This window comes from Gavia stellata, chromosome 7 (genome assembly GCF_030936135.1).
Source record: "Gavia stellata isolate bGavSte3 chromosome 7, bGavSte3.hap2, whole genome shotgun sequence".
Lineage (NCBI taxonomy): Eukaryota > Metazoa > Chordata > Aves > Gaviiformes > Gaviidae > Gavia > Gavia stellata.
This window is the reverse complement of record NC_082600.1, coordinates 40,649,637-40,677,626: the sequence shown is the minus strand read 5'-3', so window position 1 is coordinate 40,677,626 and position 27,990 is coordinate 40,649,637. Positions and strand designations below refer to the sequence as shown.

The following is a 27,990-nucleotide window of genomic DNA, read 5'->3' as shown; positions in this document are numbered from 1 at the left end:
ATAGCAACAGAGAGGAGAAAGAAAAGTGAGCAAGAAAAAGAGTTAAAATAAAAACAGAGAGAAAAATACCCGACTGACTGGCTTTCCTGCTCTCGCATAAATAATGGACAGCCAGTAAATAAATAAGGTACAGGGCTCAGCCGAGCCCCAGAGACTGGTGGACATGATCCTGCAAGTTTATTAGAACACAGAAACACAGCTGGAAGGAGACCCGGGAGGTCACCGAGTCTAGGCTGCTGCTATCTCCGGCAGTGCCTCACTTGAGACCCCCACCGGGACCAATTTTTCTCAGCTAGGAAGATCTGGAAATACCCCACCACAATCAACCCCGTGGTTTGGGACTTACACCACTGGGTGTAAGAGCAGAATTTGGTCCCCTTGCTATACTACTGAATTACATTCATTTCAAGGCATTCTCAGTTGCACACTTCATGAAATCTCTTTTCTAGCACTACCAGGAATTTCTAGGTTTTCCAGCATTCACTTTCTCAGATCTGCCTTGAGGACAACACAGTGGCCTACAGGACTCTGGCCAGTCTTAATGAAGATCATACCTACATTCCCAAGGGAGAATACATCCCTGCTGCAACAGTTCCCACATCTCTGGATAGTTACTAGGAGGAGAGTCCTTAAAAGATACCCACAAATGTAATTTTTCTGGCAAGGTGCTAGATGCTGTGCCCTCAGCAAGTTCCTTACAGCTTCCCAGGGTTTGGGTGGGATGCATCTCACTTAACTGTAGCTGTCTACTGTGCAGACACTGTCATTTGAATCAGTCTCTCCAGGCTTATAGATGGAGAGATGGGCACTTTACAGTGCAATTTAGGTGCTTTTAGTTTTGTTTCTGTTTAAAGCTGAAAGAAATCCTTCCCAGGTGATTCACTGACTCCTCTTCAGCCTCTCTCCTCTCACTCTTAAGGGAGCCTGGATCATACAGAAGAAAGCATGTGCTTCCAAGCTGCCAACTTAGGTGAGACAGATCCTAACCCTGCTGTTGGGTAGAACTTAAATTTTGCTTGAATGTTTATGCATCCAGCGGTTGCTTTCCTTTCTGCCACACACTCCTAATGAGAATTCAGGAGCTTTCTCTGCCACACCTGAACCCTGGAGAGCCACCTTCTGCTCTCTAGCACCACTGCTAACAATCCAACCTATTCCAGTTTTCTTCATTAATATTTCTGCCTTCCTGTCCTGTTGTTATTTAAAGCTTTAAGCAGGCTTGCTAACACTGATCCAGTATTAGACAATAGTGATACCACATAAGCCAATACCATGATAATGGTACCGTAAGAATGATAGCAATATTCCCATATTAACTAATAATGATACCAGTGTCTTCCAAAAAGGATGCGGGATTTAACCTCTCTATCCCAGCCCACTGATTTGCAGCCTCCCTTCACTACAAGCCGTCTCAAAAACGGAGAGAACGCACATCAGCAGGAGGATCAGCTCTGATTGACCGAGGAAGGTACATGCTTCCCTTCTCATAATGAAACTTTCTCCATTTCTTTGAGTAGGATGAACATGGGGGACACCCTCTAGTCATAAAACCTGCTGGATTTTTTTACACACAGAACCACAGAATCATTAAGGTTTGAAAAGACCTATAAGATCATCAAGTCTTACCATTAACCCAAGACCACCATGCCCATTAGTGCAACCCCAGATATATTTCAGAAAACCCATTTGATGAGTATTTCAATACAGTATATTAATTCTGCACTTCATCACTACAATTTAAGTGCAAATAAGCACCACTGTACGTAAGTGCAATAAGCATATACAAGTTCAGTACCTGTTCAGCAATAAAATATCAAGCTCATTTATGTGATTTAGTAACACTCCCTTATTTATCTTACAGGTAACTTTCAGGTTTTCAAAAATAACAGACAAAAGTACATTTATTTTTCACTGGTTTGCTACCTGCATGCTTTCTGTATTTCTACTTGGACAGGAAAATATGATAGATATGATGGTCAGTTCCAATGCCATTTAAAGCCACTTTTTGGGGAATTTCCCTTTCATATCTCGCAGGCTAGCAGACTGCACTGACGTGACCATTGTTCACGTGCTTTACTAATGTATTTGGTTTTCTAAATGAAAAAAAATTAACAAACACAAACTTAAAGACTGCACAATGAAGTTCTTAGCTGGTGTAAACTGAGAACAACATCAAACCCACTCACTACCAGCAAAGACACAAAACCTGACTGACTGCATGTCCAGTTGACAGCAGATTTCCTCATCCCTGGAGCAGGCATGGATCTGCCCGTGAAACTGCAATCTCTACGGCAGTCTCTGCCAGCGACTCCTGTGCCTACTGGAACAGGACTGCCCCCAAAGAAAGCTCGTGAACTGGTCCCTGCACACATCCATGTGCTGAGACAGCACCAGAGCACCACAACATAGCCTCTGCAGTGTAATTCAGACTGCGTAAAAAAGCAGTTTTTACTGGACACCACCATGTCTAGGCCAGTCAAATTACATTACTGATGGATCCTTCTGTGTCTTCAGGACTAATCAGGGAAAGGAGCAGGTGAGGACTGTCGCAGGTATCCATGAAGTGCCTCTGACCTTCTGTACCTCGGTCGAGGAGCAAGGTAGAGGATCCCGCACACAAGAACACAAGAGCGCGCGCCAGCACCCCGACACTGACTCCAACCCTTGCCTTCAGCGCAGGCCGGTGGCCCTGCCCTGCGGCCAACCACAAGTCATCCGCCCTGCTGCTAACCGCCACCTTCCTGCTTCTGCACAAATGGATGAACGTGGCAGTAAACCTGGCTGTTTCTCACGTGCAGGCGAGAGTCTGAACCATAACCTCAGCTGCCAAGTATCAACCTCTACCTGTTCAGGCTGCCCCTCTGGCTGGCACGAGCCCTCTCCCATTTTCTTTGGGCTTTGCAGCACCAAGCAATGAAGCTAGCATTTAAATGCCTGCAATCCTGCACACCAATCCCAGTGTTTGCCCCAGCCTTGTTTCAAGCATAATCCTGGGAATTCCAGTTTCTCAGAGCTCACTGTAGTGTATTTGGTTCTGCTGTTATGGGACCTGTTGTGGTTTGGTTGTATCTGCAGGATACAACAATACACTAGCTCTTCCATGGACCTCACCCTCTCCACAGCAGAAGAGCTGCTTTCCCTAGAACGAACTTCAGGGTTAGGATTGGAATTAGAGTTAAGATTCAAGACAAGGATGATAAAACCTGTGGCTATACCCTGATTAATGCTAGGACAAGCAGGGGCATCCTTGCTATGTAGGCAGGGTTATGTGTTTAGCTTAGGGCCTATGGGAGATATCTAGCTAGACCTCTATTTTTCTGTCAGTGAGAAAATATCTGGTATCAGTAAGAGAAAATGACATAATACATTAGTTCTGGTGTACGTAGGGGTGACTAATGAATCCTAAGGCACAGGTTAGGTGTGAGTTTAGCACTTAGTTTTCCAGCTGGAAGGGCTGAAGAGATAGGCATACTCTTTAAAAGATTGCTACCCCAGAATGAAGCATGCTGTTGGCACATCCAATGTCTTTTCATCAATTCTGCAATGGGACTGTATTTGGAGCGATGTGGTAGGGCCAGAGATAAGGTTTAGAACAGTGTTACAGACAAGGCCAGAGGCACTGGATCTTCTAGAAATGGTTTTGTCTTCATCTAGTGTTGGTTCAAAAAATGGCAACTTATTATTGCTGCCTATTCCTGCTGTAGTTGAAATAGCAGAATTGTGCACAATAGATTTACAGACTCTCAATCTGATGTAGGATCACGTGGGTGTCTACATCATGTTTCATAATAGAAGTTTTGTTTTCTTCACGAGATGAGAAGCCAGGTACTCAGAATCCCCACACAAAGACAGTGCTATTAAGGTGAGAGTCAAGCTCTTGAATAGTTAGGAGGTGCCAGAATTAAAAGTAGCTGTTGCAAACTCGATTTGGTGAGTGCCAGTACTGCAACAGTTTTAACCACATGATCACCACACTATGTTTCCCTCACACAACCCCTGCCACAAATACACATATAAATCCTCTATATTGTTAGGGGGCTTAATAGCGATATGCCATGTCTCAATACATTATTGCAACTTTGCAAGCCTTTGCATATGATACTTGACAACACTGGCTCTGCTAAACACTGTTCCTGAGATTACTTAGTTCTGGTATAGGCATCCGTAGCAGTGCTATGGGCCAAATCCTGCCCTTCTCAACTTTATTCAAATGGGTGGGTTTAGCAGTTCAAGACAGACCAAGCATTGCATTTCACCTATGCAAGAGAGTAGGATTAGCCCCATTCATTTAGTTCAAGTCAAAAAAGGTTTCACCTGAGGTTTTCTGAGCTGAATTCTGATTCCAGGAAACGAAGGAACTGGTCTCGTCCTACTGGGTCCTTCAGCACCTCATCCATGGAGAAACCCCATCTTTTCACACGCTGCTGACTAGGTTCTTTGCTGTTTGGAGAAAGAAGAGAAAAAACAGATGGAATGTGCATTTCTGCCTGCTGTCCGAGCAGCTGCTGCTGTTTCTGCTAAGCAGCAAAGGGAGAAAGATTATCAGATGAGGAGATGGTGTTTTTTTCCTCAAGATTTTGCAGAAATACAAGTTAGCAAATAACATACAAAAAGAAGCTATAAAGACCAGGGTCATCATTAAAGCATCTGTAGTATCTGGGTGCAACGTACATGGCAAAAATGAGAGAGACAGTGAATGATATGATTTTCAGAGTAATTTCTGGTAGGTTTCATGTAAAGAACAGCTTACCGTACTTGAATGATTATTCATTATGCACTTATTATGTATCTCCTCAAATGTACCTTGGGAATTTCTTATATGTCAAGGCAGAAATTTGCCAGCAGTGTTCCCTGGGCTGCTGGTGAGCTCCAGAGCATCTCCTCATGTCCCACACAGTGCTGGCTGGTCACTTGGAACTGGCTTCAGATTTTCAGTTTCACATTTGCATTAAAAAAGCAGTTTCACCAAGAAGCAGTGCAGACAAGATTTCTAAAAATGATTACTGGTTTGTGGTCTTTTATTTTTCAGTGCCTCTGATTTTTGGATGCCTAAGTCCTGGAAGACTAAAAAGCATCTCCCTCCTCCCCTCCATGCTAATCAGACTCTTATTTTGTGTCTCAGCTGGGACACTGAGATGCAGAGGCACTGAAAATCACTATCAACCCTTCTCCTAAATTATTTCTTAATACAACCCCGCTTACATAAGCTGTTGTTTGAATTGCCAGACATGTTGCAGAGATGCCTATGGGGAGAGGCAGTGCCTGGGAATCACGACGAGGATCCTACGAGACAGTCTGCATCAGAGCGTAATCTGGGCTTACAAAGTGTTTGAAAGCTTCTGGTGTGATGGCGTCACACTATGAGACAACCATTAAAATACAGCTCAGCTGCTCACATTTGTGACAGGAGAGCCATTGTTAACAGTACATATCTATTAAACCACATGTCTCATCATGTCCACAGCGATTCCTAATCCCGGAGCCTTAGGGGACAGTGGCGATCTGTGCTGAAGACAAATAAGCCAAAGGGGTAAATAAAATGCCCGCTTTGATTTCCTCTTGGTGCAAAGACTAAGCAAAATTGATGGGCATGTCCTCACTTGAAGCACTGGGGATGGCTCCTCCTGCGCTCACCCAGGAGCCAGCAGCGCTGAGGACAAGGGTGCAGATGCCAGCCTACCTGTTAAGTGAGCCAGCCCGGACACGGGGACACGAGAGCCATGTTCATGCAGAGCTATGCACGAGCTAAGCTCGGGGAATTTCCTGCTGAACCCAGAGATCTGTAGCTGCTCTTCTTGCTGCGGCACAATGTTCTAGCATGAACGAAAAGGCCAAAGCGCTGTCTAAAACTGAAGGCTTTCCGTGGCGTTTCCCGAGTGCCACGAAGGATGAACTGTAGTGGCACAGGGCTGCCCATACTCAGCAGCTGGCCTTACCATTACAAGCGAGAGGCTCTTTGTTTTCCTGAGCAAGGGCTCTGCTCTCCTAACCGAGGAAACAGCTTTGCAGGCAAGACAAGGGCTACCGCAGCTCTCGGGGATCATTTAATTATTCATGCAAGTTGCTACCAGATGCAGATGCAGCAAGTTCTCTTACAACAGAAAATAAAATAGAAATACAAAGCTGTTTGTTCTTCCATCTCCCAACAATACAACTTCCTCTTTTTCATCAGCAGGAGAATCACCTTCCTTAACTCTGAAATCAGAGCAGAAGCCAAGCATTTATTTTAAATTCCTACAAAGGCCGTGACATCAGGTTAATCGTATTCTTCAGGGATACAGACATCTTTCTGGGATTTGCAGCTACCTCAACAGATGCAGAAATAATGGATGCCTGGACTACCTCGTGGGCAGGGTTCCTCCAGAGAAGTATTTTGCAGGGCTTGTATCTGGTTCTAGCCCTGCTAGGGAGGATGGAGAAAGTGAGAGAAACTGACGAAAAAGGAAAACCAAAATATTGAAATTATGTGAAGAGAGGCAGAGATTAGGGAACGAATGGATTTCTGTCACGACCAGAGAAGCAGCTGAAAATATCTTTCACATCTCAGACCACATGGGTTTTAACCAGGGAAATAACTTGCCCTTTTCCTGGAACACTGATTCACTATGAATTGGCTTTCTTAGGCTGGTGGCATCTTCAACTTTACATTGTTATTGCAGAACAGACAGGATTAGAGCTGGCATTCTCTTTTCAAAGACTTGCTAAAGTGAACTCCCAGTTTGGATTTGGTGTTGAACAGCAGCAGCTAAACAGTAGGAGAAGCTGTTGAGCACTTGCAGCAGTTGGCCACAGGATGTGGGCAGCGAAGGCGATACGTGGCACCGTGATTTCATTCAAACCTGCTGCAACAGCTGTCAGGCAGAGAGGCAGGCAGGACAATTCTAGCCCCACTACAAGAGCTGTGGATAGCCTATGACAGCAAGAGATGTAGACACTCGCCAGAATTCCCTTGCACCAGCATCACACGGGCAAAAGACGATCTAAATTGCAGTGCTGTGCTTGGTTTTTTGGAGAAACTCTCTGAGGTGCAAGGCATTGGAGGTCCTACAGTCATTCCTCCTCCTTTTCATCTATTAGACACCATAATAGAGGCAAGCCAGTATCTTCACTAACAGGTGAGGCCCAAACTCGCTTTGTCAATCTGTTATAATTCTGACCTGCCAAGTCTCACACGTTATGTGAGCTACACTCCTCTGGCTCCTGGGCCAAATCCACCTCCACACAGCGGGAACGGCCACTGCCCTATAACCCATCCTATTCCGCCAGCGGCATCTTTCATGGGATCCCAGGACAGGAGCAGGGCTGGAGCACTGCAGCCAGGGGAGGACCAGAGAGCAAGCTCTAAAGGGTCAAAGGAGATGTGCTGGAACAAGTATCTCTTAGCACTATCCTGTATCTGTGGACTATTAGACCTGAGTCCGTCCATGTCCTTGACAGGCACAAGGACATCTGTTACCTGACTTAGAGAGCACCACACATCAAGTCACATGGAAGTGGGAGGGCTCAGTAATTCATGGAAGTGATAAAGCGTAAGCTCCTGTTTAAACTTCAGCTATGTACTCGTATCTTGTAAAGCTACAGACATCCGACTTCCTATCCAAACAGGGCAGTGGGAAGAACATACAAACAAAACAGCAAGACAACTCTAACATTACTTAAAACTACCAATGCTTACCTCATTTCAATGTCCCACAACGCTGCATCATCACTTATCCAGGGATTGGAAGGCTCAGCAGGAGTTATAAAGGGGTCATATTCCACATACTGCTCTGTGTAGGCTATTAAACTGACAGATATAAAAAAGAAAAAAAGAAAAAAGAATCAGGGCCTGAACACTCAAGTCAGAGAGGCACAGCCTTTCTCATTTTCTGTATGCCTCTTTTTGTTTTTGTAGGGATCAGTCAGTTTCTCAGCAGCCACAGGAGTCCCTTTTCCCAGGGATGGTGCATGCAAGGATTTCTCTGCAAACACCCACCAGCTCACTGCAGTATTTTCCTCAAGCTCTTCTCCGTTGAGATGCCCGCAAAAAGCCCGACGAGGCAACAACTGGATTGCTATGGTAGGACTTCCCCCAGAGAGCCATGGGATGACTATGAAGCACGTGTCCTCCTCTTCATTTGTTGCATGTTGCTATTGCCTCTTGCCTTTTTGGTTTTTGCAGACTTTTACACCCACTTAAATTCATGCATTATGAGTAACTCATCTAAATAAGGTTATGTGCTGTAGCTAAAAATACACTTAAATCTTTGAAGGATCACAGTTCTGAGCATCAAAGCTTCAGGCTATAGATTTTTTTTTTATTTTTTTTTTACATTGGCATACCATTCAGTCTAATGGCACCATTGTAAAATACTTCAACGGTAGCTTCTAATAATTAACTTAGAATGTAGTAAATGATACGCATGTTGGAAAAACACCTGTCCTTTATACTGGCTTGCTTCATGATGAGTTAAATAAGACATAGAGCCTCTAATTCTCACTAGGATGAGATTCAAAGAGCTTCCCTGGGAAAAACACTGTGTCTGCTTGCATAAGTGATTCAGGAATTCCACTGGGGTTTGGGCTAGGGGGGCATTTTTACAAAAGACAGCCAGCATATATGAAATAAATCAAAAGAAATTTGTCCTAGTCTACATGGGAAATACTGTAGGGCACTTTTAATTTTTTTGCCTAACTCTGCCAAGTAACTAAGTTAATTGAGTCTCATCATAGTGAACAACTAATCTACCTGCACTGTGATTGTCCATGCTAAGCTTTACCTCTGGTCTTCCACACCTCAAAAAGGCAGGAGAATGAAAAGACCCTGTGAAACAAAGGGTCACAAAAGGCAGAAAGTTTCCCTGACCTGCTCTACAGTAATTATTTCTTTTTGTTTGTCCTAGCTCTTATCATGAGGCATTAAAATCATACACTTTTGTAACCACAGCAGGTTCCCATTGCCCCTCAGGGCATGCAGGGCTGTCTCATCTCATTTCATTAATTACATTTCATGACTGCTGTGGGTCAAGGGTTGGAGGAGGGAGCAGCGTCCAATTTCAGAGAGCAGCAGCAATCCCCGAGACATCAATGAGAGAGAGGGTTGGTTAAAAAAAAAACCACAACAAAAAGGATCAATCAGGAGATATCTGCTGTGAAACTTGAATTGCTCCTAATAAAGTAATAAGAAGGCATCAGAGGTTCTAGTACAAGCACTAGCAAAAATAAAAGGGGAAAAAACTAAATTAAATGAAACAAGGGGGAATTGCTAAACACATTTTGCTGATTCAGTATAATGACAGCAGTGGGATCGTTGCCTCATTGTCTAAAGCAGACTAGAGGCGGGGGAATTCTACGGAAAAGCATTTCTGTCAAAATGCAAACCTGGACTTTTGGCCATTCAGGTGATGCACTGCAATTCTGGTAGAAGAGGTGGTGGGAAGAGTTCACTGAAGGGCGCAGAGCTTGCCTTGAGAGCCCGACTACCTCACAATCAGGGGGCCCTGCTGAGCCTTCACAAAAACTTCGGGAAGCTGAGAGGGTAACACAGATTTGTGACACGTTTTCATCTAGGGAGCCGAGATTGCTTCAGGTAGGAAGATACTCAAGTTTTCCCCAGCCATTTCTGTGATGCCATATGTACGGGGATTGCACCAACACTGCACGATGCAGTCAGGGAAGACAGAAGGTAGAATATATTGATAGTTTTGCTCAGTGGTTCTCAAATCTCATTGCCAAATCCTAAACCTGACAGTGTGCAGGTCCCAAGCGGGAAGAAAAGATGTGGAAGAAAGGAGGAGAAAACTGTTTCCAAGGTGCCTGGAGCAGCTGAGGGATGCCTGCTCCCACAGTTGGTGCAGATCTACTCCAGGAAGGGGAGCAGGGAGGAGAGGGAAACAAATCTTTAGCAGTGGGTATTTACTTCTTGGGAGCTGGGGATAATCTTTTGAGAGCCTTTCCATTCCTCTTCTGCAGGACAAGGGCTATCCCCCAGAACAGCGTGCATTCATGGAAAAATGTATGTCTATCACTATTAAAATAACTTATATCTTATTCCTGTAACAGAATAGACAGCAGCTTGTTTCCCCCACTGCTCCCTGCCTTATCTGCTCCTTGTTACTTCCCTCGTCCTGCCTGAAAGGGCCTTTGCACTGCACTGAAAAAGTGGCAGGTGGTGCTGCTGTCAGGCTTGGCTGTCGAAAGGAAAGGAGCGTGCCGAGAAGTCATCCCCTGCACCCCGATCTGCCACACTGTCACTTGCACTAGTCCCGAAAGCGGGGCCCAGACTGAAAAGTGACTTGTTAATAACGGCACCTCCTTACGCAGCAGATTTGTTCCTGGCGTTTGTATTGAACACTTTACATCGGGCTTTCAGGCCACACAGGTTTTTATTTCAGGCAATTGTCCAACCCAGGTCATCCACATTCATTCCTCCTCACCTATCCCCACCCTTGCCAAGCCACTGGACTCACCAGCCCCTCTACTTCCCTCCCGCCTGCTCCGTGACGCTCTGCATCCCGGCTGCACTTCCCACTACTCTCCGCACCAAGCCCTGGGACCTTCCAGCAACACTGCCACTCCAAGTCATCATGTAACCAAACACTTCTTCACAAGGTATAAGGTAAATATCACAACCATGATTTTCATTCTTTATACTTTCAAAATGAAACTTGCAACACAGGAGAAAAGAACTTTTTGATTGTTCTCATTTTATTTACTTTTCTCCCGGTTATCGATTTGCACAGGTTTTGATAGCAACGTTTTCTTCTCCAGTTTGGGACCAATTAAAAAAAAAGCCCAAAGCCCTTTCAAAGTAGGAAAATTTTCTGTTCAGTTTTACTGAGAAGTAATAGGTTTTTTTGGCATTGACAATATTACATTTATAATGTCAGTAGCTTCTTAAGAATTTGAACAACAGGTGTGTTATATGGACAGGATTCGATGTTCACAAGTGAATGAGTTTTACTGAGTCCATCTTATTGAATAAATACCTACCTAGAAAAAATTCAAGCAAAACAGATCTGCTTGCTTGTAAATTACCAGCCTGGAAATTATTACTGTCTCAGTATATTAAGGTCATTGTAAGTAAATTCAGTATAAAATGACATTTTTTGGTAAAGCACAAATGCATTTTTTTAATAAAAAAGAGCCAGTAAGCCCAAAACATAAATATGAATGTGCTAATTTCAACCGCACAATATAGTGTATGCAGGATCTCAGGGAGCCTCTGAATATTTTCTATTTAATTGGATAAATTTTCATTTTAATTGTTAAACTTTATGAGTCAATAGGAACTTACTTTGGGGCTCTCACCATTTAATTTGCCTACTTTAGTATACACATGCTAATTACAGGTGCAGGCACTGCAAAGCACATTTCATAGGGCAGTCTCTTTTCAATTTGCTTAAATAAAAATTCCTCTATTATTTCTCTACAAGGCACCAGCCCTTATCACGCCTCTCAGGTTCCACACAGTTTTGCTCTAAAGGCTATGTTACTGAAGAGCATGCCGATCCCTACATTTGTCTCAGTGATTCCCCTGCAAATGTGTGTAACTTACAAGTACCTAAGTACAGGAGCTGTCATTCTCAATTAAATTTGAGCTTGTTCTTTACCTCTTCATACTTTCCTACCAAAAATAAATATTCTGCAAGTGAGATTGTGCCTTGATTTACCTCTGTGAGAAATCCACCTCTTAAAACACTGCCTTACGTAGCGCAAGTACAACCCCAGTACTTCCCACAGGGTTTCATATGTAAAAGTGGGAGCAGAGACTGGCCCTACGACCCCAGTAGGAACATGGACATGAACGCCATGTGCAACAAGACACAAACGCAGCTCCTTCCCCAGAGCTGTACCAGACTAACAAGAGATGAGCACTGAGAGTTGACCCACAAAAGAAAAAAGGGTATTTTCAAATTGAAACAGAAATGACTTTCTGTAAATAAACTCTAGGGTTGTGAAGGGGTGGGAAAGAAAAGTACTGCAAGGGTTCTTTCTTTTGTGAATGATAATTCTTTTGCTTTAACAGTATGACAGCATCCTCATTTTTCACCCACTTTTTGTCAGTGGCAGAAGAGCGAGTGCAGAAGTGTCAGTGGTCAGCAGACAGGCAGCACGGCTGGTCAAGAAGAGGGAAGGATTGATGCAGAGCAGGGGGACCAGCCTTTGTGCATTCCTGCCCGCTATCCGTTTCTGGAAATACCAAACTGGAGATGAGGAAAGAATGGGAAATGATGCAAATGGGGACACTCACCTTTCTGCTACTTTGGACATCTTTAAACAATGTCTCTCTATTTGCACGTTCAGAAAAGTTATCTGAGGAGAGAGATGACAAGGACATTAACAATCCAGGAGCTCTACAGCATGCATTGATCATATTCCAACACCCTATTGATTTCTCTTTCCAAACAGCTCAAAAGTAACTCAGAAGGAAACAGGACCCTTCCCTCGGTATTAGAAGCAGCTTATTGACTGCTTCCAACAGGAGTCTCCATTTCCTATGGCAAAGACCCAGGGGAAGCTGCAGAAGACATAATTAAAAGCAGGAAAGGCACATATTTGGGGCCGAGATTCCTAGACTACTCAGGGTGCAATGTGATCCCCCTTTTATACCACACTCCTCTCTTCCATTTAACTGACTGGCATCACAAGACCAATAACTGTTTTACAGCACATTTGCACTCAGCTATGAACTAGTTCTTCACAGTACTCTGCAGCCTATGTTGCCTACGACGGAAAAAGCTCAAGAAATTTAGCGTTCAGGTGTAGTTCAGAAGACCACCCTAAAATTGGCTGCCTAAGAAACATGCTTAAAGCTGCCTTTACTAAAATGCTGACCTAGCAATTCCTGCCTGTACTTCACTAAGTGTTGCTTGTTGCAGGAAAGTAATTTTGAGGGAGAGCTCGCTGTGCCGGGGCAAGGATGTGCGAGTTGGCTGGCCATTCCTTGGGGTGATTGTGCAAATAACTTTTTCCCAGTTCCCTAAAAGCTCTGACTGTACAGTCTAACAGTCATGCACCAACCGATGCCTTTCCTCACCACCCCGTCCCCAGCCTGTGCCCCAATATGCTGGCTTCTTCCCTAGCCTTTGTCACTGCCCGCTTTTCACACATCCTCAGTGAATTGGAAATTTATCTGCCTACCAGTCCACAGACAGAATAATAGTAGATTCAAAAGGTCAGTATTACCCATAATACATGTCATCATGCAACTGCACTGCTCAATGAATATATATACACACCCACACTTTTAAATACATACTACTTTATGTAAAGTATGTGAGAATCAAGGACAAGTAAAGCATACAATTGGTTTTGCTGATATCTGAATAACTTTATATGCTTTTTTTTTTTGCAGATAACATTTCTCAGAAGAGTTGCCATATAGCCATCTACTTACTTGTTTCCGGAAATCCTCTTTTGTAGTTTTGCGTACAGGTTGGGAGGGCACATGTACAGGGCTTTGGGGCTGAGATTCCTCTGTGACCCCATATACTGACTGAGAGGAACCAGTAAACAAACAGAAGAGATTAAGGCATTTTTCTGTTATGCAATGAGGAAAAGTGCTGTATGCAAAGAAGTAAGGTAACAAGCCAGCCATTTCCTACTGTTTATATCCACACAGGTCAATAATCATTCAGCCTGGAGCAAAATTTACAGATCAGACCGTGCTTGCAGATGCCTGCACTTGGAAGGTCTGCAGGCACATTAAGAAAAGAGTTTATTTTAAATGTTAAAATGCAGCTGATAATTTTTAGGAGCGCTGAAGGCTGTGTGTGTCAACGCTTGCAGGATGACCACTGGGAGTGGTCATTGTGAATCAAGTGGAGAAAGAAAAGACTAGAACCTAATCCTATGCCATTCTCTTTCACTTGGTTTAATTTCTTGCTGTAAAACTACACATTGAAGAAAGAGCTTAACCAGGTGTCGACAGGTCAAGTTCATGTGAACCTCCCTAAACAAAAACCTGCAGATTGACTTGTAGCCACTCATTTTCAGGACAGAGACTTGCACTGAAAGTAATATCAGTTACCCTTTAATATTGTGCTTCTTTTTATTTAACATTGGTAAGAGAGATGTGAATAGCTCTGCTGCAATTTAACTGCCCATGAAAGTTCAGGAGTCTGGTGTCACCTCCAAAACAGGTAAACAAGATAGGATGAGAGGAAACAGCCTCAAGTTACGCCAGGGGCGGTTTAGATTGGATATTAGGAAAGATTTCTTCACTGAAAGGATCATCAAGCACTGGAACAGGCTGCCCAGGGAAGTGGTTAAGTCACCATCCCTGGAGGTACTTAAGACGTGTAGATATGGCGCTAAGGGAGATGGTTTAGTAGTGAACTTGGCAGTGTAAGGTTTGGACAGGTTAGGTTGGACTTGATGATCTTAAAGGTTTTTTCCAACCTAAGTGATTCTATGATTCTACATACACAGAACAGCTAAAACTTGCTGGACGTCAAAGACACCCAAGTTGCTAATAATCCAGCCTTTGAAATGATTAAGGCAGGTAAACAGCTCTGAAAAGTCTGTGCCCAAGTCATCTCCGAAAATGGGACCTAGGCACTTTTGTCAATTGCTTTTAATTTTATGGGAGTGCAGAGCCAGCAGATATCCAAGACACAGAGCTCCTTAATGGCCTTCTCAGCTCTACCCATCACCCAGTCTGTACTGGTCTGCTGGTAAAACAGGAATAGTAAATTCAATAATTAGAACAAAATGGAAGCGATATTTGCAAAACGCTTTTTTTGGTTTGATATACTGGGTAAGTTTGATATACTGTAGGCATCAAGCACGATTTGCATTAAAAACAATAACAATCCCACAACCAAAACCAGAAACTCAAACTGACCTTTTTCACTTTTTGTGGGTTTTTCATACGACGACACTTTCTAATGTCCATTTCTGTGGTGTTCACACAGCCCGGCTGAAAAGAGATGGTAATCGTATTACTCCTCTGTTTACAATCCACATGCTACCTTACCTTCTAAACTATACAATTAGATCTTGTCCAAAATTCTTTCCTGAAGTTTGTGTCCCATAAATTATCCTTGCTAAACAAGAGGCTGCATATACCCAAAGTTGGCATCTCAGCATCCAATCCATTTACTCATAACTTTGGCACGAGAAAGAAATCTCAGCTAAGAGAGGAGCTTTTTCTAGGAATTCTGAGCCAAACTGGGTAAGCTGCTTTTCTTTCACATGCACAATAATCAATCTTCAAAACTTCACATTTATCATATACTTCCAAATCAACAGTCCCATGCATGCACAAGCCTAGAATGTCTAAAAAAACCCCAAACTTATAGACACTTGGTATGTTTTGAACTGCAAGGAAAATCCACGTGGTGACTTTAAAGGCACCGTCTTTATGCAATACATGACACCATGTTTACTAGTATTAAAATTTTCCTGCCAAAACCTGGAAAGTCTTATCATTCAAAAAGAGCTTTACCACAGGCCTGTGCACATCCCAGAATGCTCTTTCCTGGCTGTCCAAAATCTTTCTTTCTGTTTTATCCTTTTTTCTGTCGATTCTGAAAATAAAAGCGTAACCATATAAGTCAACATACAAGTAACGCTTTCTTCTTTGTTACAGTTCCTAGCTGGGATTTTTAACCCCACAATAAAAGAAAATCAGAAATCCACTTTTTTGTATAGCAATGTCACACTCCCACTTGCAAGGCTATGTGCCATGAACAAAATATCACTGATATTTACTCCAATGTGTGTCAAAAGAGATTTTCCTGTTCAGGTGGAAAATTAACATCTGTTTTTTCATCTGGAAGGGAAAACAACCTTTCCTGATACTCGGTTCCCAGACTCTGATTTGGCAGGCTGGGGCAGTTCACGTTGGGCTTTGGCTTTGTCAGGAGACCCACCGGGACCTCTTTACCCCAGGTGAAGCTCTCAGCCGGTGCTGGACAGAGGTCCACATCAGGACACCCACGGCACCCCAGCAACACCGCTAGCATGAGCACAGATTGCGAAGGGGCAGCTATCCCAGGCATTCCCAGCAGCAACCGCACGGGCAGCACTTGGGGCCACCCTCCTTAGGGCTTTCAACAGACTGGCTCTGTTGAAAAACCACACCAGCTAGGATTTCTGACCATCAGGTTCTCTCCACTCCAGTTTTTCTTTTGGAGGGGTGGCGATCCTTGGCTAAGTCTGTGCTACAAAAGGGATTAGGAAGCAGTGGACTGAAACAGAAGTTTCTGAACATCCCTCCCCACAAAAAGCCCGAGTCCTCCACAGTTCAGTATCGCTCTCTGAATATCCTCCCCGCAAGGCTGAGACGAGAACCCAGCTCTGTCTGTCCCTGCACAAAGACAAAGCAGCTGCCAGACAGCAGTCACTCTACTGCGCTGGGGAGCAAACGCAGACACCCAGCCCCAATCTTCTTTTTCTAGGTGAGCCCTTCATGCTCAGCCAAAGGGGAAGGTGAAGTCTTTGGCCAGCCTCACACCACACGTGAACTGGAGGGACTCTTCAGAGGCTCCATGAATTGTGTTCATGGGTGCTTTGTGCTGAACTGAGGTTCTTGGTTCATATCCCCAAACTTACTGGTGTATCAATATTTTGTATTTTAAACTATGAAGACACAACATAATTAGATGCTAATTAGGCTGCAGTTTTTGAGCAATGTAGGAACAGCAATGGAAATCCTGTGTGCAAACAAAGACATGGAAGGCAGAGCAGAAGTTGATAAGCAGAAGGAACGTTTTCAAGTGTTTTTAGTTTGTTTTCCTTTTTAGTTAATTTAGGGCTGTGAATTACACTGTGAATTCCAGCCCTGCCTTGTTGGAAACCTGAAGACTGAACCATCACATGAACTGGGAACCAAGAAGCTGAAACCAGCCAGCAAAAAAAGTTGATAGTGGCCAGTCCATGCTTATGTTTCAAAGAAAACTGAATGGAGAAAAGATGAATAAGCAACAGTGATCATATCAAGAATCTGATATTTACATTTCTTTCTTAGGCAATAATTGTATGCTGTGGACAGAATGCAGAATTTTGTTTTGACTTAGATTTTTATTTTTTGTCATCTTGGCAATAAACCTTTAAATAACTGGAAATACAATTGCTATCTTAACTTCCAATTTTCTCTTCCAAACAGAAACGCTCGTATTCTGGTTGGAAGAAATCCCTTAATTACCTTGTAAATTAAAGGATAATTACCATGTACTTCAATAGTGCATAATTACAAAGTTATTAAGCAAAGAATTAATCAAAATTCCAAAGAGTTAATCAAAGATAGAGACATATACTTCAGCCACACCCTCAAGAAATGATGTTCCTTAACTTTTTAGCATCTAATGCTGAAAGTGCAAATTCCTTCTAGTGGTACAGAGTGTCAGTACTGGTGTTCTCATGCGCCATCTTCACCAACCTTTCCATTTTAGGCGACAACTACATGCACAAAATGGACACGGAGGGTTTTAGGCGCTAGTTTGTAGACACTAGTCTACAAACTCTGGACTATACCCATTTTGCAGCAATAAGGAAAACATGCTCAAAACATTGAGAGGCTTCAAACTGTTTTCACAAGGGAAGATGAGAAAAAAAATATGTAGATTTCAATTATGAGCAGAGGATAGGGAAAAGCCCAAATACTAAATCTGACTAAGTTTCATGTAAGTGGTACTCAATTCTCTACACTAATTTAGCAGCAGAAGTCAGACTGCAGGGAGTAGAGGTACAATGGAGTCAACTGGGGATTAGTATAAATGAGAAAACCAAATCCAGTCTGCTGTAAATACCACCCTTATAATCACTTTGAAGTAGCAGCATTTTTAAACTCGGAAATACTTTACAAGTGTAGAGTAACACAGATGACAAAGTTCTGTTCTTTCCATTTACACAAAACAAAAATGCTGCACAAAAGTAGAAGCAGAATGGGCAAGCAAATTGCCCAAGCTCCCGTGGTGAATCCAGGCTCAGGAGCTCCTGACCGACATTTTCATGTACAGATAATTAAACCCATCTTTCAGATTCTGCCACAAACCTTCAGAATTGGCTCTCTACTGTTTCTAGTCTGCTGGCGATTAAAATTCACCAACACTTTCTGAGCTTAGCAGCAGTAAAGGCTTTGATAGAGAAATTTTATCTGTACAGAATCCCCTTCCCTTCCCAGCTCTAAATACTAGTGCCATTTAGTGCTCCACGATTACTCACTTCACTTGGGCCTCAGCTTGCATGAAGATGAATTCCCACTTTCTTGCAAATGCTCTCTGAAGTCTTGCTAAGTTTTCCTGACAAAAGATGAAAACAGTAAGAACAATTACTTCCTGTAATTCTAACAACTGCTTAAGAGCACAGTTAGCATGGTGGGTGTTTATTTTATTCCCTTTTTTTTTTTAAGCTGGGAAAACTCAAGACACAGAAGTCAGAGTTGGTTTCAGGTGAACTACCTTGCAGGCACAGGAAGGTTATAACACATCCTTTCGGGCTGCAGCCAAGAGGCCCTTCTCAGGGAGAAGTAATGGAGTGTGATGAAGACTGCCTGAGCTCTACTATGAAAATAACAATGGACTTGTTCCCAAAAGATAACACTGAGAAGCTCTGTGAAGCTGACAACTTTGATTTCTGATAGCAGATGGCTGCCACCTGCACGTTTCCCTCTCATCCCCACTTCTCTCTTCTCCTCAGGCTTTTGCTAAGGTGCAAAGCCTGAGCATCCCTTGCTTTGCTCAGTCCTGCTCACCGCAGAGAGAATTACGCAGCTGCACAGCAGTGGAGGCTGGGGATTGCCAGGATGATTCATAAAAGGAAATCGCTTGTTTGTCTGAACAATGAACATCCCTAACTGCAAAGACTGGCTCCAGATGCAGCCTTGCTCTACATCTGAAGTAACGGGTCTGGACCAGACCCGTTACAGAGAGCGTCGTGATCTGAACATTTGGAGGTGGATGTGACTTCATCACAGCTCAAGGTCAAACTCAGGACATGGCCACAATTTCAGGCTCAAATGGCACCCCGAAGTCACATATCCACACCCACCCTGACAAGGAGGCCTGCGAGACCATTAACCTCACGCTCTTCTCCATTACAGCTGGTTCAACTATTGCAAATTTTCATTTAAACCAATACTGTTAGTTCTACTGCTGTTCTTTTTATACCTATTCCCTTTAGTTCAAGAAAGTGCTTAAATGCATGTATTTCAATGCTAGAAGAAATCTTCCTATTATTTAAACTTTTGTATGGCACAAGGCATAAAGCTTGGCCCTGTTACCACCAAGTCCATGTAGAAGTTCTAGTCCATATACATGGAAGAAAACAGTTAAGCAAATGATTTACAGCTGTGCTGAACTGTGATGATTTCCTTAACTGTGGCTACAAGGAAGAACTACTTGTAATTATCTGCAAAAACAATTTTTTGTGGGTTTTTTTATTTTATTTTATTTTAAATTACGTTCACATGTGCCCTCTGCAGTAAATATGCCAAAGCCAATGAAACATCACCAACTGAAGCAACACATGAAGCATGCTTATGTTTGGCCAATTATAAACAAAACTGAATGCAATTATATGAGCTTAATCATATCATCAAGACCCCTGTTTATCAGTATAAACAGGGGGTGAGGGGTTGTCTACGAATGCTGCAAGCAGAACCTAAAAATGAGATGTCCCCTGAGATGCTTTGTAGAGATTCTCTTTAGAAACTCCAGGTCAGTACTAATGCCTACGGAGAAGCATTCTCATACCACATCTCCAAAAAGGTATACTAAATATACAGGGCTCCTTCCCACTCCTGTAAGCCTGTTTCTCTCACTTCTGCTCAGCTTACATCTCCATTGCTGGATCTGCTTCAGCTCCCATAATGACTAGGAAGAGTCGGTGCCATTCTTATCTGATTGTCTCTCTGATTAAGAGAGCAAAGTTTGAACACAGAAGCAATCTCTAATTGTGCAACACAATATTCACAAGAAAAATGAAAGACTGCCAAGATCTAATTATTTGCCATCACTGGAGCACTGCTACTCTCAGTAGACAACGATGTGCAAAAGTACTTAGCCATAGCCTCGCTGCATGTGTGTGGGAGCGTGTGCGCTGCTGAACAGCCTTTTGTTGCTTTATGATAGATCTTTAGAGTACTTACAGTTAATTGGTTGGCTGTGAGCGGTTTTAGTGGTTTTAATAATGCAATCAACAATATGCAGAAGAGAAAACTCAGCAAAAGGATGTGTAAGTGCATGCAGATTATTATATTCCTTCCTTTATGCCTGTACTTCAAGATTAGAACTCTTGGGAACTCTGGATGCATTTCCAGGGTGGACTAGATAAGTGGCAATTTTTGCGTGCTCTTCACTGAAAAGACCAAATAGCATGTGTATATGTCCTTGTGCACGGAAGTCCCAAAACGTAGAAGGTAAGGAAGAAGGAAAAAGTCCATTCTTGGAAAAAAACCCTAAAATATCTGCAATATAAATGTTTTCATTGTAATAAACATGAACACAGAAGTCCACTAGAACCAGCTTTGTCAACAAACCCTCCAACAAAAAGCTCCACATTTGAAATTCAGCTGTTACACTGTAGAGCTAGTAAACAAAAAAAGTCACTATGATAGAAAGAAAAGTTCAGCTGGTCAGAGCGTTACGCTGCTGGCATTCAAAGAAACTCACACCAGCCCTGCCCCTCCTGCCTCCATCTTCCCACTCCTCTCCACCCAAACTTGCACAATCTGAAGCCAAGGTTGGGGTTATTTTTATGGATAATCATTTCATAACAGCTAATACACCCAGATTAAGCTTGAATAATAGTTTTTATATGGCATATTGAAAACAGTCCAAGTCTAATATCTGAAAACTTTTAAGGTCTGTAACTAGATGGGTCATCAGCAATTTAATTGCCCAATAATGCACCTGAAAGCCACCATTTTTCTGTGTTAATATCTGCTCTATAAACCAGGAACTCTTAATTGGAAAGAGGAAACCAATGTAAACTTCTGTGTAATTTCCTCAATCTTGGAGGGCTGGCTATACAGCAGATGCTTTAATTTGAGCTGTTGCAAAGCCAGGGGCATTCCCCAATCACGTTCCTGATGTTGTCTCCAGATCAATCTCCACACAATTCTGACAACTGAAAAAAAGACACAGTAAAGGCTGACCCCAAAGCACAACATGGCAGCATTCAACTGGCAAGTAAAGCTATCCCCGCACCCTCCAGCTTTAAACTCTAGCAGCAGTGTACCTACGGCTTCATAATCCGCCAGCTCCAGCCTAGCTTTGTTCTGCATGGTCCGTTTGCAAAGATAGATGGCTAAAGGGAGAAACAGAAAGGAAAACAATTACAGACAGATTATTAGTACTAGATCTCAAAAAAGAGAAAAGTGGTCCATGCACTGTTTGTTTTCACCAGAAAGCCACATGAGGCAAGCAGTGAGAGGGCTGAATACCCAGCTGACATTACCCACTAGTAATGTCAGAGGCCTTAAATATCTGGGACATCTCATTTAAAAGTGCTGAGAGTAGATGCCAGGACCTAACAAGATGTCCGAGAAAGGCACAATTGCTTCTGGGGCTGGTAAAAGATTCAGCATTAGCAACCTGTTCCCCTCAGCACTTTGGGAATATGCCTGCCAAAGTGAGCAGCCCTACACTTCTTTTCCCCTTTTGTTTTAAAAAAAAAATAAAAAATTCAGGATATTGAAAACAGAAATACAGGCCAGATCTTAAAGGTATGACCTGAGCGTTTTTTCATATGCTTCATCCACTTATTCTACACATTTCAAATGCTTAAGAAAAGCCTTCTCACATTTCACCATAGGCAGACACTGCAGAAGCTGATGTGGTTTGGGATTCTGAGGGTCACAAAGAGCCCAGTGCACAACACCAAACCAGTCCCAGGCTGCCTTCTGGGAAAGCCTCAGCTGGACTGCTACCTCACCCCATTTCCATTACAGGCTGAAACACAAGGTCCCCAGCACACCCTGGGTATACAGTCGGGTCTGAATTACATGAGAGGTCCAGTGCTCTCATTTTGGGATGGATCTAGACATGAATTTTATAGCTTCCTTGTGTTTTGCCTTCTCCCATGCTGCAGGATCAGGTACTTATTGTCCAACGGCGTACCAAAGTGTAGCAGGGCAGAAGGCGGAGCATCATCCACATAAAACTGTGATAAATCTTTTTGAGAAAATTTCAGCTTTTCTTTGAAAACCATGGGGTTTTGTTTTCTGACAAATACAATTTTCTGACACCTTCATAGATGTTTTCCATTGGAAACCTGTTCTTCTATTTTTAAAAATATATGTAAAAAACAGTGCTACTCATGTAATTCTGTTCTATACTATTCCTACAATTCTAACCTTCGTATAATGAGCCAATATTATGCATGGTAACCACAGATGACCAGTTCATGTAATTTGTACATCTCAAGAGCAGTTTCATCTGTAAGCCATTTACAACACCAAATAAAGCGAGCCAGTCATCTCGCAGTATTTCTTCATGCTAGGCAGTCACCTGCCATTAGCAAGTTAGTTCCTGTCCCATGAGTGGATCCATGCAAATAGAAAAAGCATGAAGGGCTGCTGGGATTTCAGTTTTATTTCGGTCTACTGCTAGTTTGGGATTAATTCCTGGGAAGATTCCATCTGTACAGACCTCTAATATGCAAAGACTGATTATAAGCATATGTTAGAGATTTCTGGGACAGATGAAAATCTGTCACTACAAGGCTCAGAGTTAATGCAGTTGCAGCTTGTCCAGCTGTGGGCCAACTCATATAGGGCTTTATTTTGAGGGGTACTGTTCTACTCAATGCCCTTGCAGCACAATAATCTGACCACAAAACAAGTTATTTATCAGATACTATAGGAAAAAAAACGAACTTCCCTCTTCAGATTTTTATTCTGATATTTACAGAATACATATTTGGCACAGTCCAGACAGTTATATATGGTAACTGTAAGATCTGGAAATTATTTTGCATATGATGAACAGCATCATGTTTTCTCCCAAGCAGTTCCCTCACTGGGATAAACACGTAAGTCTGTGCTAGCTTCCCTGCAGATGAGGACTGCAGATGAACTATCACATGACAGACACCATTGCAAGCTACTTCTCCACCCCAGCAAATGATTTCCAGAATCCATAATGATGAGTAATTACTGCCCGGGAAAGAAAAAAAACCCTGATTATTTAGGGAGGAGGTCTGAAGTGATCTTAGATTACGAGATACTTCAAAAGAAGCACTTCCAGAAGCTCCCGTTTTACGAGCACACACACGGGTTCACTTCCTCTTCCAATGCCACACCAGGATGCAACAATTGATTTTATCATTTAACTGTGAAAGAAGTGCAGTTCTGGAAGAGACGGCAACATTGCATGCAGACAGCTAAAGATAACAACACTGACATATTTTCTTTATGTATTATCACTGTCCGCAGGCACTCACATGTTTAATGCCCCATGTTGCAGTTTATTAGCTCATAAACCACGCTCAGTCTTCTCTTTTTTACCAGCTATCAGCTGGTAATCTTAAAAAAATGGGAAAAATAGGTCCGATGTCATAGATCAGAGAATTTTAACTGTGGTTGCCATCAGTTATATACTGGTTTATTGATCAGCCAGATGAGTGCCCAAATGAGGTAACTTTTTATTGATCAACATATCAGATTCATCTACAGATCAGAGTATGTTCTCCCACAAAAGCAATATTGGTATTATTTAAGATTCCAAAGGAGCAGTATTCTGCCTGCCATAAATCCTGCCGAAACAAACAGAGCTATGGGAGAACGAAGGTAACGGTACGTAAAACCCTGGCCCCACTGAACTCAACGGCTACAGCTCCGTAGGCTTGAGACACCCTGGGATTTCACTTCGTGTATTAGAGACAGGCACAAATCTGCCTCTGATGCTGCAGTCTGACAAGAAACTCTGCTGATGAAGGGTTTAGATGGCCAATAGTTATTATTTTAAGAACAACTGTTTCCATCACAAACTTTCCGTACTAACTTTTTACGATGAAATAGTCATATTCTCACCGTAATCTGTGTTTTCTGGTTCCCAGCAGTTTGAAGGCCAAAAGTACGGTGCCTAAGAAACAACATATGCATTTTTGTAATTTAAGAGACAAAACCCAATTCAGATGCAGAAAAACATTACAAGTACAAAAAGAAGAATCACAAAGTCTACAGTCCAGTCTCTGCCCTCAGCGGAAACACTGGCACAGATCTCAGTAAAAGCGAGGAAGCTTTTCCAGGAAGGTATCACCTTTAACATTCCCCACTGCAGGTAAATAGAGATGCTGTAATACAAGCATCTCTTGAAGAGGATGTCCAGTATCCTGATAACATTTTAGACACTGTTGCCATCTCATCTGAATGTGGACCTCTCACCCTCTGTCCCCAGGAATTCACAGGCACCCTGAATATTATTTTTTTTTTATTAAGAGCAAGAGAAACATCATGGCTTTTTATATATGCTACACACCACTTGCTTTTTTGGAGCAGCTACCAGTCTGGTTGGCAGCCTACAAAACAATTTACTTTTTAAATATAACAAATGGCAGAGGTCAAAATTCAGCTGATTAGAGTTGTTCTGAAAGCAGAAGTCCTGCTAAGCTTACTGGTTTTGTTTTCTATCCAGGTCTGCATATTGCAGTTGCTACAATTAATTACAAGATATTACTACATGTGGCTGTATTTTAGCTTTAACATGAATGCAAAATTATGTCCCCATGATCACACAAATTACAGAACACTGTTCTGCATTACTGATGTAATGCCACAAATGGGCATAGGACATTACACACACAAAAACTAGTCCTTGCACCAAAGTACGATGAGAAAACATGGAGGGATCAAACAACACAGGGTTCAATGCTCCTTACTGATATATATCTTATGAACTTCACAAGATGATAAGCTACTGTTAAAGGACAGACTGATGTTGAGGTAGAAAGTGGCAAGAAGAGAGTAATGGAAAAGAAAAAATATTCTATCAGGTTATTTTTGCAGAAAATGGCTGAGGAGAACTGTTGTAGGAAATGACAACAGGCAAAGAATAAGCAAAAGTTGTAGGAAAAGATAAGAGAAAGAAAAGTCAATAAGCAGTCAAGACAATTTGATGATGTGGTTTACACAGGCTTAAAATAAGGAAAAGAAATTAACGATACTCTGCTTTTGAAATCTACCTCCTGAGAGCTGCACAGGGCAACTTCTTATGGTGTCATTCTTTTAAAATAGAAATACAACTAAATAAGCAATCAGTATTACCCCTGCTTTTGTCAAGTCTTGCATGACAGGAGGAGCAGGACTTTCAGAAAAGCAAGGGAACTGTCTTGAAAAATCTTAGTCTGATTGATGCCAGGTAACCAGAAGGTGGGGTGAGATAAGGGAAGGTCTGTGATCTCCTGGGCTTCTTTATTCACCATGCCATTAGTCTCATATGATAACACAATAGCACGTTAGCAGTAGGACAGCGAGCATGAGCAGCAGCAACATCAGATGCAAAGAGAAGAACAGGCTTTTCAAATAAAAACTAAGTAAGAGAAAACAAATGTAAAGGCGGAATGGGAGGGCGAAGAGAAGAGAGGTCACAGGAAAGATAAGGAGGTGGCTGGGATCACGTAACAAAAACACAAATTCAGCCAGCAGGAATAGGCAGTAGGACTCCAGGTTTGAACTTACTGCTTCTTTTAAAGTTACACAATCTGTCCAAAAGGAGTTGTTGCAGCACAAGCACTCAGTTATCTAGGAGGCTGACAGCAGCAGTTTTTGGAAAGGGCATGGAACTAAAGCACAGGATGCTTTAAAAATTCAACACATCTGGAGGCATAGGGACACTGAGGGATAGAGAGGTCCCAGCTTAGGTGACTGCCAAGGTTACACATCCTCTGTAAAAGAGCCAAAGCCTGAAGCTTGCCCACTCCCACACCAATCTGTAACCAAGGGAAGATAAAAATTTGAACTTTCTGCTGTGCCGGTGCTTGAATGTCCAGCTCCAAAGTTTGCCCTGGTCCATTTTGCACAGGAGGGTGGCTACTCAATTCTGCACCAGTGTTAGAACCTGAAAGTAATTTTCTTTCTCTTGGTTTAGGTTCAGCTCTGAGTACAACAGTGCTGAAATCACATATCAAAAATAATCACAGGACATATCAGTTCATTTATGTAAAAACTGGGTGTCAGAAAGAAGAGAGTGATCTGGGATTCTAAAATAGATCTTTCTGAAGGGACTTCATAACCTCCTAAGGCCTCTGCCAAGATAGCCTCAATCCCTGGCTTCATACACCTAACGGGTGCTTAGGGATAAAGAGCAAGTGATTTCAGCAGTATTATTGCAGGGACACAGTAGAAGGGCTCACAAGGAAGGCAGAGGGCTCACCAACCTGAAAACGATAGAATGTCCCATCATCTTTCAGGGTAAGAACATGGTCTGAGATCGGAAAGACGTAACCCTGTGCAGCGATAAGACTTCCCAAGTGTATTGCTTCCCCTGAGAAAGAGAGAAAACAGAAGAGATGTGTCAGGAAGACGCGCACTGCACCCTCTTCTGCAAAGCAGAGAGCAGAAATCAGCCTTACAATACAGATGAAACACTGCTCAAATGTTTAACCTGCTGGGTTTATGTTTACAAAATGTCACACACCAGTTCAGCTCTAGAGTCTGAAATTCAGTTCAAAGCACATTATCCACCACAGGTGACAGCTGACAAGAATCCTGTTCCATCAGTGAACCCCACTTGCCTCAATCAAATCTGACAAACACCTGCAACACCGGGCCTTTAGCAGCACGTTTATTCGTAAAGACAAATCCTGACACTGTAGCACTGCCATTTGTTAGAGGAAAACGGCGACGAGGTAAAGGGGAGCGCGTAACCAAAAACTGCCAGGGCAACCTTCAGCACTGCAGAGGTACATCTGCACAGACTGTGAACCAATATCAACTGTCAAAAGCCGCATCAACTTTCTCAGAGTTGCAAAATACACATCAGCTGCTCGCGCGCCCCCAGGCAGATAATAAAGCTACTGTCTGCAGCTAAAATTCAGATTTGGGACTTGACTGGACTCATGAGAAGGGATGTGTGTATAGGGATGCCCTGGGTGAGACAACACTGCCTCTATCTTTGCTTTTACATGGTGACAGTAGGCAGCAGAAACAAACTGAGAGGTGAGATGCTGGATTTTTTTGCCTTTCCAGAAAAGGAAAAGAAACTTCCAGACCTGCAGATCTTTTCTTCCTCTTTTCCCAATAGTTCTTAACTGTGCCAAAACGATTTTGGTTTCTCTGAACAGTGAACTATTTGGATTGGGCCCATACACCGATCACTGTTGTGGCTGATTATCCATTTATCTATGTGCTGTGATAAATTAGCAGCCATCATCTGATCCCATGATAGTGCCTCTGTCATCCTTGGCCAGTACATGTCCTGTCAGTCACAGCTACTTTTCTCCACATCATGAAAACCTGTCACTGCCTTTGCCTGCTTAACTACACACATCCACCAACTTCCTTTCTAAGTCTGGGAGCAAACTGAAAATCAATCAGGCTTTCCTAGGTAGCAACAATTTCACAGACAGGCTAAGACTCCTACAAAGTGCCTTCTGTGTGTTACAGTGTACGGCATTAGACTTAATTAAGATGTTGATTCTTATTTCTTTCCCTCCAACCTTGTTGTTCTACTGGTATTTTAGACTGCAGCAAAAGAGTATCTACTGTCTAATGGCACACACAATATAGATGGAGTATCTGTTCCTCCCCAGCTGTGGTCACCTTACCTGGATCCTCAATGCTGAGGTTCTTCATAAGCCACTGCACAATATCAGCACCTTAAAAAAAACAAAAGTGAAGAAAGCATTAAACACTGAGACCAGAGGGTTTGAGAGCCCTAGAGAGAGGTAACATTGAGCTAGATACAATAGAACCGACATGCATTTTATTCTATTTTCCTTTTTGTCTCCACTGAGGTTTGAGAATGTTTTCCTTCTTTGAACGTTTTTCCTTCTTGTGCCACGCTGTAATTACATAGTTATTGACCGGTACTAAGTCCCAACAAGTATTCTGTGTGATAGGAG

At 42.6% G+C, this 27,990-nt stretch overlaps 1 protein-coding gene across 1 annotated transcript in view; it reads right to left on the bottom strand.

Annotated features, from left to right (window-relative positions):
- The window catches only part of RGS6 (regulator of G protein signaling 6), a 293,534-nt gene that overhangs the window by 49,267 nt on the left and 216,277 nt on the right, over positions 1-27,990 (bottom strand). The window contains exons 4-14 of the mRNA XM_059819792.1: positions 27,694-27,744; positions 26,305-26,411; positions 23,960-24,011; positions 21,170-21,234; positions 18,151-18,227; positions 15,431-15,512; positions 14,828-14,902; positions 13,379-13,477; positions 12,233-12,294; positions 7,676-7,786; positions 4,315-4,440 (exon numbers count right to left, since the gene is read on the bottom strand). Of these exons, the coding sequence (XP_059675775.1) occupies positions 4,315-4,440; positions 7,676-7,786; positions 12,233-12,294; positions 13,379-13,477; positions 14,828-14,902; positions 15,431-15,512; positions 18,151-18,227; positions 21,170-21,234; positions 23,960-24,011; positions 26,305-26,411; positions 27,694-27,744 (907 nt within the window). The remainder of the gene's footprint in view (positions 1-4,314; positions 4,441-7,675; positions 7,787-12,232; positions 12,295-13,378; positions 13,478-14,827; positions 14,903-15,430; positions 15,513-18,150; positions 18,228-21,169; positions 21,235-23,959; positions 24,012-26,304; positions 26,412-27,693; positions 27,745-27,990) is intronic.